The sequence below is a fragment of the Temnothorax curvispinosus genome, unplaced genomic scaffold, assembly GCF_003070985.1.
Source record: "Temnothorax curvispinosus isolate PA1 unplaced genomic scaffold, ASM307098v1 QBEX01016605.1, whole genome shotgun sequence".
Classification (NCBI taxonomy): domain Eukaryota; kingdom Metazoa; phylum Arthropoda; class Insecta; order Hymenoptera; family Formicidae; genus Temnothorax; species Temnothorax curvispinosus.
In genome coordinates, this window is record NW_020226385.1 from 62,713 (window position 1) to 77,229 (window position 14,517).

General features: G+C 39.2%; 1 protein-coding gene across 1 annotated transcript; it reads left to right on the forward strand.

Moving 5' to 3' along the window:
* The first annotated feature begins 976 nt into the window (after positions 1-976).
* Positions 977-14,266, forward strand: LOC112466847 (monocarboxylate transporter 13-like). Its single transcript, XM_025035182.1, has 5 exons — positions 977-1,547; positions 9,208-9,467; positions 9,752-9,878; positions 10,286-10,465; positions 11,418-14,266. Exons 1-5 carry the CDS (start codon positions 1,519-1,521, stop codon positions 12,760-12,762), a joined length of 1,941 nt encoding a protein of 646 aa, XP_024890950.1. The 5' UTR covers positions 977-1,518; the 3' UTR covers positions 12,763-14,266.
* The last annotated feature ends 251 nt before the right edge of the window (positions 14,267-14,517 follow it).

Below are 14,517 nucleotides of genomic sequence, written 5' to 3' on the forward strand. Positions count from 1 at the left end.
ACCCGTAAAACTAACGACGCCGCGGCGCCGAATTAAGTTCTTTGAACCTTTCGATCGGGGAATCTCGGGGAATGGACCCCCGCTCTGTCCCGCTTTGGGTTCCTTGGACTGAAGTTCCGTATAATAATAATACGTGCGCGCAGGCAGGTAGTCTTCGAGGACGGGTGAAGAAGGACGAAGAAGAAGAAGACGATAATGATGATGAAGAAGAGGAAGAAAGGAGGAGGAGTACCGCGGGATAAAAATAGCACACGGTACCGTCGCAAAATAAAAACTAATGATGCGAACCTGCAGAATGACGATCCCGAGAGCCAGACTCGCCGAGCAAGGAGGAAAGCAGGAGGAGAGGCACCAAGGAGCATGCACAGGAGCGGAGGAAAAAGGTCGTTGTCTAAAAGGAAGAATGGGGTTTCGTTTTTGGAGGAGGAACAAGAGCGGCAAAATTTTATATTCGTGCTCAGTATATACATTTTAATAAAATACCATTAATATTGCTAAGATTTAAAGGAAACAAATGTAATAAACTTTCGCGACATCAAAAGCTTTAAATTCTTGTTCTCTTGCAATGTTCGTCAATTATCTTGTCAATTAACATAAATTAATATAACAATTGTATAACGAGCTTTATATTTACAAGGATTATTATGTACGATTATTTCTTTCTGTTCCTCATCGCAACAGGGATAGGATTTTAGTTGAAAGACCGTCGAAGTTCATCGATTTATCTTCGTGGACCACGTGGCGTCCTTGAAAATCCTTGAAGATCTACGTCTCGGCGAGTGTATTCTTGGCATTTCGTGATGTGCACGAGATGTTTGCGGTGCCTAAGTCATCTTTGGGAGTCGCGGCGCGCCGCGCCGCGTCGACGGGAGCCCGCGATAGTGGGAGCCGGAGCAAGCGGTGGTTGTGTACGCGGTGGAAGAAATCTCCCACCCTCTCGGTGATCGTGCGCTGGATCACGCTACTCGACCTGTCTCCACCTTGTAGTCTCGCCGCGGTGTACCGAGAGCACCTCCGTGTGGTGGCTCACCAGTAAAGTCGGTATCGCCGACCAGTCGCCCAGCCAGCCGGTCAGCTAGCCAGCCAGCCAGCCAGCCAGCCAGCCTGCCTGCCAGCCTGCCAGCTAATTCGCAGAAAACAATCCTTACGTGCACACCGTAACGTGCACATCGGTGGTGCACACCGGTCTTATAATGGCGCGGCATGGTGACCGTTTTGGTACGATAAAAGTTGAGGGCAACCTTCGGGTGTTCCTGCGCCGGTTCGAGGAGAGCTGAGGAAAAAAGAAGAGGGAGTGGAACGGGTTCTACGGTGCCAGTGTGCAGTCTAGTCCAAGACACAGGATGATAGCAAACGTCCGATGAGCATCCTGCTTCCCGTTGCCCTCCTACCAGAGTAAAAGAGAGAGTGTGTGTGTGTGAAGAGAGCGAAAGAGAGAGAGAGAGTAGTTCTCCGCGGGTGACTGAGCCACCGCCACCTTCATCCTTCCTCCACCACCGCTAGCGGTGAGAAGAAGAGATGTCGAAACCAGAGGAAATGTCTACCAGGTCAGTGCGCGATTATTATAATTGCTTTCGGATGAATTGGTTGGGCTAATAATGCTCGATAATAAATCTATGACTTTAATTTAGACTCGACTCGTCTTTTATAATCCTGGATAACTCCATATTTTCGTACCTTTAAATCGCTGATATACATATTGAGCTTGATGAATCCTTAATTGAACTTTTTTCGCTGATGTAGGCCTAGTTTACACCGATCTCTTGATACGCGTATCAAATAGTATATTTGAGCTGATCAGCCAATAATCAAACTAATTTACTAGTTATTTACTATTTAATACGCGTATCAAGTGATCGGTGTAAACTAGGCCTTAGATTCCTAATTTACAACTCGCACGGAATCTAAGATCAATTTGAAATTTTTATTAGTTATTAGTCAAAATTTAAGAATCTAAAAATTAGAGACGTTATTATCATGTTGCTGTTCTTAAACCTTCTCATTGTCATGCAAATGATTTACATTATATTTGCGATTAATTATGTGTTATTTAGTTTCAAAACCTGTTTTTCTTATATTTTTAAATGCAGATACTGACTTGCATTAATAATCAGCTGTACTGATCATTAGGGGTTTTATTTAAATCCATTCAAGCATACATATTTAAGTATATTTTGAGTTAAGTACATTATAATGCTATACAAAGCTTATCGCAATATAAACATTGCAAAAAGACATTGCGAGCATTTCAAAATTAATTTACGAAATGATAAAACTTCTTGGTATATAGACGCAGGTTCGAACTGCAGAAAGAAAAGTTCGAGTTTTATTCAAGAAATATATATTATTAGATTTGTTGGCCAATTCTACTAGAGTGGTAACCTTGTGTATCGCGTGTTTCACGTCATGCGATCTTATATATGCTTGATTTAGAATTAGACGGAAACATATGTCGTTGTTCGCAAATGCATCTGTTATATTTCATGCACGATATCGTTTGTCGTCGGCGTGTCATTGTATTTCCATCAACTGCGTGCGTGGAAAAATACACAAATTTTTCCAACTAATAGACGAAATTGCTGTATATTTTACGTAGTACGATAAAGCCTGTTATCTTTCGCTATACATTGCACTTCTGAATTCGTACGGCAATAAGTTAGAATGAAAGAAAATATATTTGTTTCATTCTAACTTATCGCACAAATTCAGAAGTGCAGCGAAAACGAACAGGCCTATAGTTTACAGGTGCAGAGGTCTCGCTGTTATCCGCATAATGTGAAATATTTTATTTAATCGAAATAAAAAAAGGAGACAAAAAGAAATTCAATTAAAATAAGAAATGAAGGAAATTTTATCTTGCTTTTTATAAAGCAAAGTAGACTTTAATCACAAGATTGCGAATGAAGAATGGAAGAGAAATGTGAGAGGGAACAAGAGCGAGAGTGAACCCAATAAAATCGGGTTGATGTCATAATTATATAATTAACAGCTTGATTTAACATACTAGCAAAGACTAGAATGTAGTGCACATCTTTTACAAAAGCAACAACTTTGCCAAAACCAATAACACGCGTCACTTTATAGAATCGCGATTCCACACATGTCGTTTTAACCATGTGATACACATGTACAGAATGTATTTGTGATTCAACTATGTAGGTTCTCTGGCATTTAGCTTCCAAAAAGAAAAAAAAAAGAAAAAAAAACGCAAGCGTTCGGGAAATCTTATTTGCCAATAACGAAGCGCACGTATTGCGGGAGAAAACACGAAACGTGTGATTAATCCTTCAATAAGGGATGATTACCGGTTAACGCTTCGGCGTCTCCTCACGCGTGTGCGCGCGCGTATATTAACGTTACCCACCCGTTACCTTCGTAATGGAACGTGTTTTTCCTTTCGGATTCTGTTTACGGATATTAATTCACCGTAATGCTTCAAGGCGTTTGAACGTTAACGAGCGTGCCGTTTGTTACTGCCGAGATACGAGTTGCCCACGCTATCTCGCGCATGACTATGGCGACAGAACGCCTTAAATTAATAAGTATAATATAGGCGTAAATACGCGACTCGACGTTCGGTCGCACGACCCGTGAAACTCGATATCAAATAAATCGAGTAAGATTTGAACATAAAATTATTTAATGAGACACAGATCTCCGCCGCTTACGCCGCGGCGCGGCGCGGCGCCATTGCTGGCTTTTTCCTGAATGAATGTTTAGTTATACGATATAAAGTATCTTGAGAATTTCTTGCGTTGCTTTGCCAGCTAATAGTCGCTGTGTTTATTACAAAATAGACAGCCGATTAATGTAAATGATATCTTCCTTGTAACGATTCATAAAGAAAACATGTAACTTTTCTTAGAATTTTAGTCATCCAATGAATCGAGCGTATGTACATCATGCATCAGAATTGTATATACAATAATTAATCTTACTGCACAAACCTTGCTAAAATATATGTGAATGTAATATATCCTATGATCTCTTTGCTAATTATATTAATAACTTTATAGCATTTTATTAAAAAATATTTTTTTCCTGTTTCACTTATTAAAAAAAATATTATTTTACAAAAATAAAAATAATTTTCTTATGCAAACTAATTTCTATAGTATTATTTATTATTCTACATTATTTTTTATTTACGAACATTTCCAATCACTCAAACGTTTGCGAGATGAGTTTCATCGATTGCGAGATTATTATTGATGCTTATTAAGTATATAATTTAACGTTTAGTGACGCAGAGTGGCAACATATTTGATAACATTTTAAACAGCCTTCATAATTGAAGTCATTATATAGGATTTTAGCTTCAAATTTGAGCAAACCATACAAGGTTGCTAATATTTGATCAATATTTAACAAAATATAACATTTTTGCGAATGTATGAACAATTTTTTGCCAGACGTAGCGAGCGAGAAAATAATTACATGTCTTCTATTATTAGCGTTCAATCTTCTCTTTTCTACATCAAACAGCAAGAGTGAGAAAGTATCATAATTGGCTTGATAAGCATAGAACTGATATATCTATCGACTGGAAAACCATGAGATTCTTCGAGCGTTAGGTTTTCGGCTTCAATAGCGACATTAACCTTTAGCGCGTAATGATACATTCACATTCAAACTTTCGGCCTTAAGAATGTATTAATAGAACCGGTTATTTATTCACTTGGCAACATATGTTCTGGAAAATGTTCGGTATAATTCCGTCAGAATTACGCAATTGTTCATCTTCGATTACTATAAACACATTAATCCGTAGATCCAGAGAGGAAGGCCAATATCCACATTTTTGTTTTGTCTATATTTTTGTTTATTTAAATAATATTCGAAGTGTCCTCCTTCCACGTTTGTCTTACGCAAATAGAGCGCGTTCCTTTGAAGATTCCCGACCTCTCTTATATCGTTTGATCAGACGGTTTCTTCCCCCACTGTCGTTATTTACGAAAACGCTGCCAAAAATCTGGAGAATTTTAACTCGGCAAGAAAGAAGTCGAAGAGGAGAAAAGTCTGGCAAAAGTTTCACGCAGAAATATACATATTTATCATTTGGAAGCGATTTGATTGAAATGGAATTACGTAAAACGTGAATCACTAGCGTGCGACTTTAACATAAAGGATACCGTGTGACTCCGAAAGTTTTTAAATATTATTAAACATTTTAATGAAAATATGATCTTTTTCGTAAAGATTTCTCTCTCTCTCTTTTTTTGGTTAAAAATCCGGAGATTACACGCGTATTACAAAACTTTTTATAGCTCGTCACTGTGTAACACGTGAGCGGCATTTTTTGAAACGTTATTAACGTGAGATCTCGCGAGGTCGATCGTACCACGCGTCTCGCACCGACTGGAGAACGGCGTGGCGCGGCGCGGCGCGGCGGGCGATCGGCGGTGGCGCGTTCGCGAGCAGCGCGTCCGAGCGTTTTACGCATCCGTAGTAAATGGGAATCATTCATAGTACCCAGGCGTGGTACTTCCTCGCGAGCGATGTGCCTACTTGTAGCGCGGTGTGCAGCCGCGTGGCCGATTACGGGACTTTTCTCACCGTTGCGCGGTTTACTACCACTGGCACCGTCGCTCGCCTCGAAACGAAGGCAAATACGCAAACTCGCGGATGATCCTCGAGACGTCAATCAGCGAGATTCACATTACCTTGAGAGAATCAGAGAACCGAAGAATTAATTTATACTTTCAATGCCTTACCTGTGCATTTTTAATTAATAACGTTTTAAAGAACGAGTTACAAAGTTATAGAAGCTGCGCGACGTTTCGTGATGCAAAGCGCGTTCGTTTTTCTTTTTATTAAAACTTGAAAGGGACGCTTGTGGAAGAAATAATATTTTCATTCAAAACGTTTGAGTGATTGAAAATGTTTCGTGAATCGTAAATTGAAGTTATGTCCATCAAAACTTATATATAGACTGCATCTTTATTTTTGCATTACGCTGCAGACAGACATTTATTAGATCGTCGTTAAATGCCCGGCAAATATGTTTACCACAAAGTCTTCGTTACATACCCTTTACGTAAAATGATAACAATACGCCAGCAAAGATTAGAATTTTGCGTTAAAACCGATGCCACATCTGTGTCCTTGTTAGGCTTGCAAAACTTACTGTTCATAAAATAAGAGTAATAATTGCTTGCAAAAGCATAATCTAACAGCAAACAGACGGTAAAAATTGAGCAAGAATATGCGCGGCACAATGTAACAGCAAATTGGTAGTGAATATCGAGCAAACCGTTTGTTGCTGTTACATAACTCGATAATTTGATGCGTCATTTTAAATACCTTTAAATACCTTTAAGTATTACCTTAAGTATACTGAGTATAAGCTACGTAATGGAAAGTCTCATTTGCTGCCAATTTACCGTCGTATTGTACTATGCATGTTCTTGCTCGGTTTTTGCCGTCTGTTTGCTGTCGGATCAACTTGCGGGGAGTTCTGCCTGTCATTTTATGAATAAGTAATTTCTGTCGTTTTGTAAATATCATTTAATTAGCGGATTTTGCATCAAATCTGTCGTTACTTTGTCAAGGAAACTTTTTACGGACGCTTGATAAAATATGTTCTTTTCAGATTTGGCTAACTAGATATCTATTATTACATTGTCCTTTTCGCCGGATTCCAGTTAGTCATATCGATTAAATTGTCAAACTTCCACTACGCTTCCGGCTAATTCTCAGCTAAATTAGGGGGCAGAGAAACGTGATGAAAAGTTCAAATCTAAAAGCCAGATAATAGTCGTAATTTTTCAAATTAATGGTTGCCCGCCACGCGATAGCCGCGTAACACGCAGAGTATCCGTCAGGAACTCGAATGCGACGTTGGACGATAGAACGTAACGCGCTCGCCGAGATATATGCTAATTAATACCACAAAGACGCGGATCGAGACGAGAGTGACGAGACACACGCGTACGTACGTGTAGCGTGAGTACACTAAGTATTTTATTTTTACCGTTTATCATATGTTCGCCTTCGTACCGACACGTTAAACACCGTAACTAACGCTTCCCAGAAGGATGACAGTTAGATCCGCCTAATAATTCATAATGCAAAGGAGATGATGAGAATTTAACTCTTTTGCAACTTTTTAACTCCCGAATGAATTAATATCCCGACACGTGATATCGAAGATAGTTCCGTTTGTTTAAAATTTTCCGAGGAAGAAGTTTATAATCAAATTGGCAATAATAAAAATCTAGCCCCTTTGCTTTTTTAATTATGGATAATAATATCTCAACACCTGATTAAAGATATTGTTTCGAATGCTCAAGACTTTTAGCCGAATACGCGATTGATTTAATATCGAAAGCATCGAAGTGTGTTAAACGGTCGCAAAATCATTGCAACTTTTATTCCTCGATTGAAAGCAATAAAAGGAAAGCAATGAGAATCAGCCATTATGTTTAACATCATTGGAGAGCATGGATTTACATTTTTAGGTACGAGCGATAAAATTATCATATCTTACTTTGGGAGTAAGGCTCGAAAGATAAAACAAAGGACGATGGGGAAAGTAACCAGATTTTGACCGTTGAAACCTTTCTTATGCATGTTTTCTTATATTTTTTCATGTGCTGAATCATTATCGAACGTTTATTTCGAGCTGATCTGATAGAAAAATAGCGAAAATCGCATTTAAACCCTGGTAAAAAAATTTCTCACATTTGTCAGAAATTTTGTAAGAATTAAGACTTAAGAAAAATTCTACGACATTTTTCCACCAGGGTTGAGTTAGGTTGGGTGATAGAGTGGGCTGGTTTTTTTTCTCTTTTATGTTAGAATGGGTGATGTGTCAGATTAGAACAAAGGAGGTGGGGTGAGAGACAGTAGGAGGAGAACATAAGGGTAAGAAAATGTTATATATTCTTGAGTTTTTGTTCCGATTTTTACCAATTTGCTACTTTGCATGCAATTTTTGCTATTTTCTCATCAGCTTGAAATATAATTAAAAGTTTGATAATGATTCAGCACATCAAAAAATATAAAAAAACAATTCGTAAGAAAGATTCCATCGCCTCGGTCAAAGGTTAATTTACTCATCGTCCTTCGTCGAGCCTAAACTCGTTACGATTTTTGACCGATATCTTTTAACAAGTCCTTCAAACCGCAGCTTAATTCCAAGATCTCGTGATACCTGACGCGTGCTTTCTACCGAAATAGAAGAATACGACAGCAGAGAGTCACGAGAGTCTTGTTCGGCGACTTTCATCCTATGATCTTCCTGCATGTAGATACGTGGGTTTCCGATGTGTATAGATCAACACGTATTTTCTGTTCTCTTCCACGCGATTAAAATGGCTTTTCTTCAGTCTCTTTTTTTTTCAACCATATATTCCCTTTACGTTTAGGAGCAAATGGAAGGATTAATTATTCCGAGCTCGTCGCGCGCGTTGGTACACACGGGCGGGAATTTTTCCCCGGGCGTTCGCGTGCGCGATCGTGAATGGTAACCGGGACACGTATTACACGTGACGGTTCCAACGAACGCGCGTGTTCCAATGAAAATCGTATATATTCCATGCGTGCGCGCAGGTGAACGCGCGAAGCCGTCGCGCGCGGCCAAGTGTGAAAAGAAAATCCTTATGGGAAAGCGTGTGCGGTCAATAAGCGGACAATTATAAAAAAAGGAAACGCGTCATTCTCTCCGCCGCTGGTTCGCATCGCGCAAACAACACGGCGAATTTTAGATTTTACGGTAATCTTATGACGAAACTGTCGGAAAGAACCTGCGGCAAACAACGCGGCGAATTTCAGATTTTATGGTAATCTTATGACGAACTGTAGGAAGAAAGACAACATTATAACGTCTTAAAGATGTCTAAGAGACGTCTTGTAAATTTTAATTTTTGGTAACGTCTTAAAGACGTCTTTTAGACATGCGTGTTGTCTGGGAAGCTAGAGATATACGCGTGGATCTTCGAGGACGCGAAAGTTTTGCGACGCCGCGGAATACAATAGGATAATCCGCGGTCTCGCGAAACGTCGATGATTTCATCGAACGCTGCCGATTCCTCTATCGCGCGCTGTTATGAAAGAGCGTAATCGCGCCAAGGACGGCGCTCCAGGCTGATCCGTCCTTTAACAGCGATAATAATCTTTCTCTTTACCTTCGCGCGGCGACGGAAGGCAGAAAGTGTCTATTATAATCCACGCGTAACGACGTCCCCCTTTTGAACGGTTTTGCAGTCGAGAATCGCACGGGACTCGCGCCGCGATCGGAAGAACCATGTCGACGAGGAGGAAGACGCGGAGGACGAAGATGATCCCGCCGGACGGGGGATGGGGCTGGGTGGTCCTGTTCTCCGCCCTCGTCGTCAACTTTCTCATCCCCGGCACCGTCAAGTCCTTCGGCGTGCTCTTCGTCGAGTTTCTGCATGTTTTCAAAGCCTCCTCCACGGCGGCCTCCTGGATGCCGGCGTTATGCTACTTTCTGTACAGCTCGTTAGGTAAGCAATACTCTTCAAAATAATATTCTACTTTGATTTTAAATTTGAAAATCGCCTGAATTTTCCGAGAACACATCTCGCATTTTATTTGTGATATATGTTCATAGATTTAGATGTAAATTAAACTAATGATATTATAATAAGTTTCGTTTGTCTAATATACAAGATACTTTGCTTTATTCCTTTACGAACAAAATTTTGCTTTCAATACACATTGATATATTTGTAAAGTAAATAAAATGCGATGCATATATCCAAAAAATATAATATGAAATATTTTGCAGGTCCTTTATCTAGTATTTTGTCGACCAAGTACTCCTATAAAACGGTGACTCTCATCGGCGGCACTTTTGCAGCCAGCGGGATGATGCTGAGCTACTTCGCTAATTCAGTTACTTATCTTTACGTCAGGTACAGTTTCTTTATCGATTGACGTTCGAGAAGCGTCGCAAGTGAATAGGCAAACACAGTTGTTAACAACTTTGATTTTAATAACTACTATGACGAAACGGTGCCGAAATGTTGTGTAATAAAGCCGGTTGTTGAAGCATTTAAGACGAAAGGTCTCCTTGATTTACGTATATTATTCAAGTCTTTGATTTACGTATACACGTAATACATTAAAATGCTACACGAAACATCCCAGGTAGCAAGCTGACGTTATTTGTCGTCATTTTACGTCAAAATGACCTTTTTGATGACATTTTGACGTTATAATTCTTGCATGTATAAAGAATAAAAAATTAATATTTTCTGGCATTTCTAAAAAATTTTTATACTTTCAATATTTATAAATAATAGTTTTTTTTTATACGTAGTTATGGTCTTATGGTCGGAATCGGCGCTGGATTGTCATTTCCACCGACGGTTTACATCGTTACGCAATACTTCGAGAGACTACGAGGGGTAGCGAACGGTCTATGCATTTCTGGTAGCGCGATCGGCACTATAGTGCTACCACCGTTACTGCAATATCTCTTGGACTGCTTCGGATATAGGTAATTTACTAAAAAAGTCGTATACACAGAAAAAAAAAAGGTTAAATTAACACTGATATATAATCTTTCTCTTATAAGAATTTCATCTTTTTATTTCAATATTTTTTTCTTCATTGAACAATATAAAACTTCGTTTAACTATATAAATGACTTTATTTTCAAGCAAGTTTTCTTCGCTTAATGCAATATAATCTCATTTCAAGATTATATATTCTTGCATATACATATACCAGTATATCAGTGTTGATTTGACACTTTTTTTTTCTCTAATAATGTCTACTTAAGAGAACGTGGAGGAGCAATTATTAGAAAAACTGAATGTGAATTATTCAGATGTTCCTTTCGGCTCCTGTTTCGAGAACAAGATATCTATTCTACCGAGAGCCCTTCCGCAAAAGACTTTATACAGTAGTCCCAACTGCTTTCGAGGGATCGGAAAGTAGAAGCGCACTCCGAAGCGGCTTGGGAAGTCACACGGCACAAAACTTTTCGCAAACTTACCCGTCGAAATCTTCGTCCCAAGAAAGGTCCCGCAGACGTCGAACAATGAAGCCTCGTCAATTCGGAAATTCTAATTCCTCCAGTTTCCTATGCGTTCAGTAGAGAGAAAATCAATCCATACTGTACTGTGGATATATTTACGTCAACGATATAAAACGTTTTAATTATTAATTTGGTTAATACCGTCTTATGTCAACGATATAAAACAGTTTTTTAATTACTAATTCGTTCAAAAAATCGCAATTACAATACCTTCCTAGTTAATATCGTCGGACAAATAAATATAAAGTTTTGATAAAATTTAGTCTAAAAACAAATAACAATAGTAACGGAAATACAACAAGCCCAGGTCCAAGTTGAAGTTTTATCTGAAAACCATTTCCTTCTCGCCCCTTAAAAACAAAGCTGGATGCATACCTTACTTAAATCAGGTTTTATTGTCACATTCCAGAGGAGCTGTCCTCATCATGGGCGCGATCACGCTGAACACGCTGGTCTGCGCCCTCCTATATCATCCGGTCGAGCAGCACATGAAAATTGTGCCCCTGGACGAGGGAGTCGATAACGAAGCGCTGACTCTCGACGAGCCTATCGGTGGAAAATGGGAGACAACTGAAAAAATAAGAGAGGACGCAAAATTCGATGACGAACCAATACGCAAGTTCTCAGATCTTTTACACAACGCGCCAACCCTCGAAGAGCCTGTCGGCGGGAAATGGGAATCGATTGAAAAAATGGGAGAGGACGCAAAATTCAACGACGAACCAATACGCAAATTCTCGAATCTTTTGCACAACGTGGTGCTAGAGTCAACCACGGAGAAGGCATCCGGTGGGCCTAAGAGGAAATTGGATTACAAGGAGAATGATACGATCGTAGGATTACGGTACAACGCTGTTAAGGACGAGGATTCGCATATACAGGAAGAAATTCCGCGAGAGAATACTCTGAATGAGTTTCGCATGACAACTCCGTGTCTTGCCGAGGAAGATGGCGATCGTCCAAATGGCGATACGCAGAATTTATCGCAGCGAGACAGTGCTGTTACAGAGAAGAATGGTAGGTCGCAATTGGACTCCTCGAAAGTCGAGGAAAACCGAAAAGAAGATAGCAGGGTGTGCGTCGAGGAACCGAGACGGAGCTCGGCAAAGACATCGAAGAAATGCGATAGCAAGCTCGAGAAGATGCCCTTCTTCGACCTGAGCGTGCTGAGGGATCCCATTTATCTGGTGATTCTCATCTCCAACTCCACGTCGGCCATCAGCAACACGAACTTTATGATTCTCCTGCCGTCCTACGCGATCGCTGAGGGCTTCGACAAAAACTCGTCGGCCCTCCTGCTGTCCATAGTTTCGGCGTTGGATCTGGTCGGCAGGATCAGCGGCGCGTCCTTATCTGACATCGATTTTATGCCCAAGTATTATTACTTCGTGGGCGGACTCGGCACCAGCGGAATCGCCCTGGCTCTGTTACCGATGGCGACCAGCTACACCATGCTATCGTTCTTCTGCGCCCTCTTCGGCCTGTCATCAGGCATGTACATCGGCATCACGACGGTCATCCTCGCGGATATGCTGGGACCGGAGAAGCTCAGCTCGTCCTATGGGATCTCGTTGTTCGTTAACGGCGTGTTGCAGCTCGTCGGACCGCCCGTTTGCGGGGTCATCTACGAGAACGTGCTGTCGTACAAGCCGATCTTCTTGGCCTTCGGAATCATCCTGATTTTGGGCACCGCGCTCTGGGCGGTGGTGCCGCTCATCAACAGAAATAATAAAAAGGATATAGAAGCGATATAGGATTCGCGCAGACAATCAACGAATCGATTTAAATGAGCGTTCTGCAAAAGACTTTACGTATTACAATCGCGACAATTCAATTGTTGGGGATTCAACAACATTCTTAGACACTTTTAGACATGGAACGACGAACACTTGAGTCGTTGTTGTATATTTCTAGGCGAATTTGACACTTATGTTTCTTACGATATTTGTGCCCTAGAAAGGAAATCTGGGAAAGCTCGTAAAATTTATTTAATATTAGATTTGAAATATATCGAGCTTTGTATCCACAAATCCAGCACGACCGTGCATATATTATAGTTATATCTGCGCAGCAGGTATTTAGTATTTTTCACGATTCGTGCCATTATTGCTACATAAGATTGCTACATAAATCGTCATGTAACGAAGGCTTGTATAAACTGAATAGCTGTCATTAAGGACAGAACAATTTTGTACTTTACCGAAATGTCGATCGATAAATTGTTGTTTAAGATGTGAAAGGAACATCTATTCGCAAATATTCGTTGATAGAATAGATATATATTATGTATATTAGTAATAAATTTTATACCATCCTGAAAAATGAATATTTTGTAGAAAATATTTTTCCATCAATACGATATTAATATTTTTACAGCATTTATCTTTTTGTTTTTACGAGCTTTTCTGGAACGTGCACACATCAAGCTATTATCAAGCTGTTTGATTCCGTAGCTCATTAACATAAGTTTAATTGTTAAAAATAATTTTTACTGCCAGTAACAAAATAGTATCATTGAGAAATATCTATAAACTTATGTTATCTAATAAAAATACTTAAAACGTTAGAAGATGACGTATAGATATAAGAACATACATACATGTACGTATTACAGGAGTTCCGTTAGACGACTTTGTGCCAAAGTAATCAGGAAAGTTTTTAGTAGTTTGAATCACATTCAGTCAGAGACATTTAGTTATTAAATCATGTAACGGCAATGAATATTCGATTATGCTAAATGTTGAATAGTCGGAAATACGTAATGATATAATATAACTAAGTAGTTAGATCATGAGGACCATAATAACGTAACATTAGAAATAAGTTTAACAGTTCTGAATATTCCTTATGTCTTTGACTCAACGTTTCTCTTTTTCTTCTCTCTCTCTCTCTCTCTCTCTCTTTTGCTATTAATGTTTTTTATCTAAACTAAAAAGATAAGGAAATTGAAAGTAATTTCAGAAGACTCTTTTATTATTTTCATAGAGAATATAGAAGATGTCGGTGCCGTAAGATACACAGGGAAATAGAAGATAAAGAAATATTTTGAATTAAGTAAATAATAAATACCTTTTTTTATCCGATTTTATTGTAGCTTTAGGTTTTTAACTTAATTCTACGAGTTTTCTCTGACACAAGTTTTATGTATGCGAATATAACGAAAGAGAAGGATATGTTGAATGACATTTTTCGTAATCTTTAAAATTTGGGCAATGTTGAGATTATTTACTATATGCAAAATATATTTCTGTACATATCTGTGCGTGTCTTTTGCTCAATTCTCTTGCTTTCATTTGTTGAAGATACATAATTCTCGACTGTATCGCTTGTACAATTAATTTATGTCATACGACAGTTTGTATTATTCTAACATTCCCCTAATTCCTCATCAGTTCAATTCCGCTATTACAATTAATTTGATATATCTAATGCATTTCGCGGATTAAGAAAACGCGTTATTTACACGCATTTATTTCTACTTAGATTATCCAAAAAGTATGCCGCAGTGT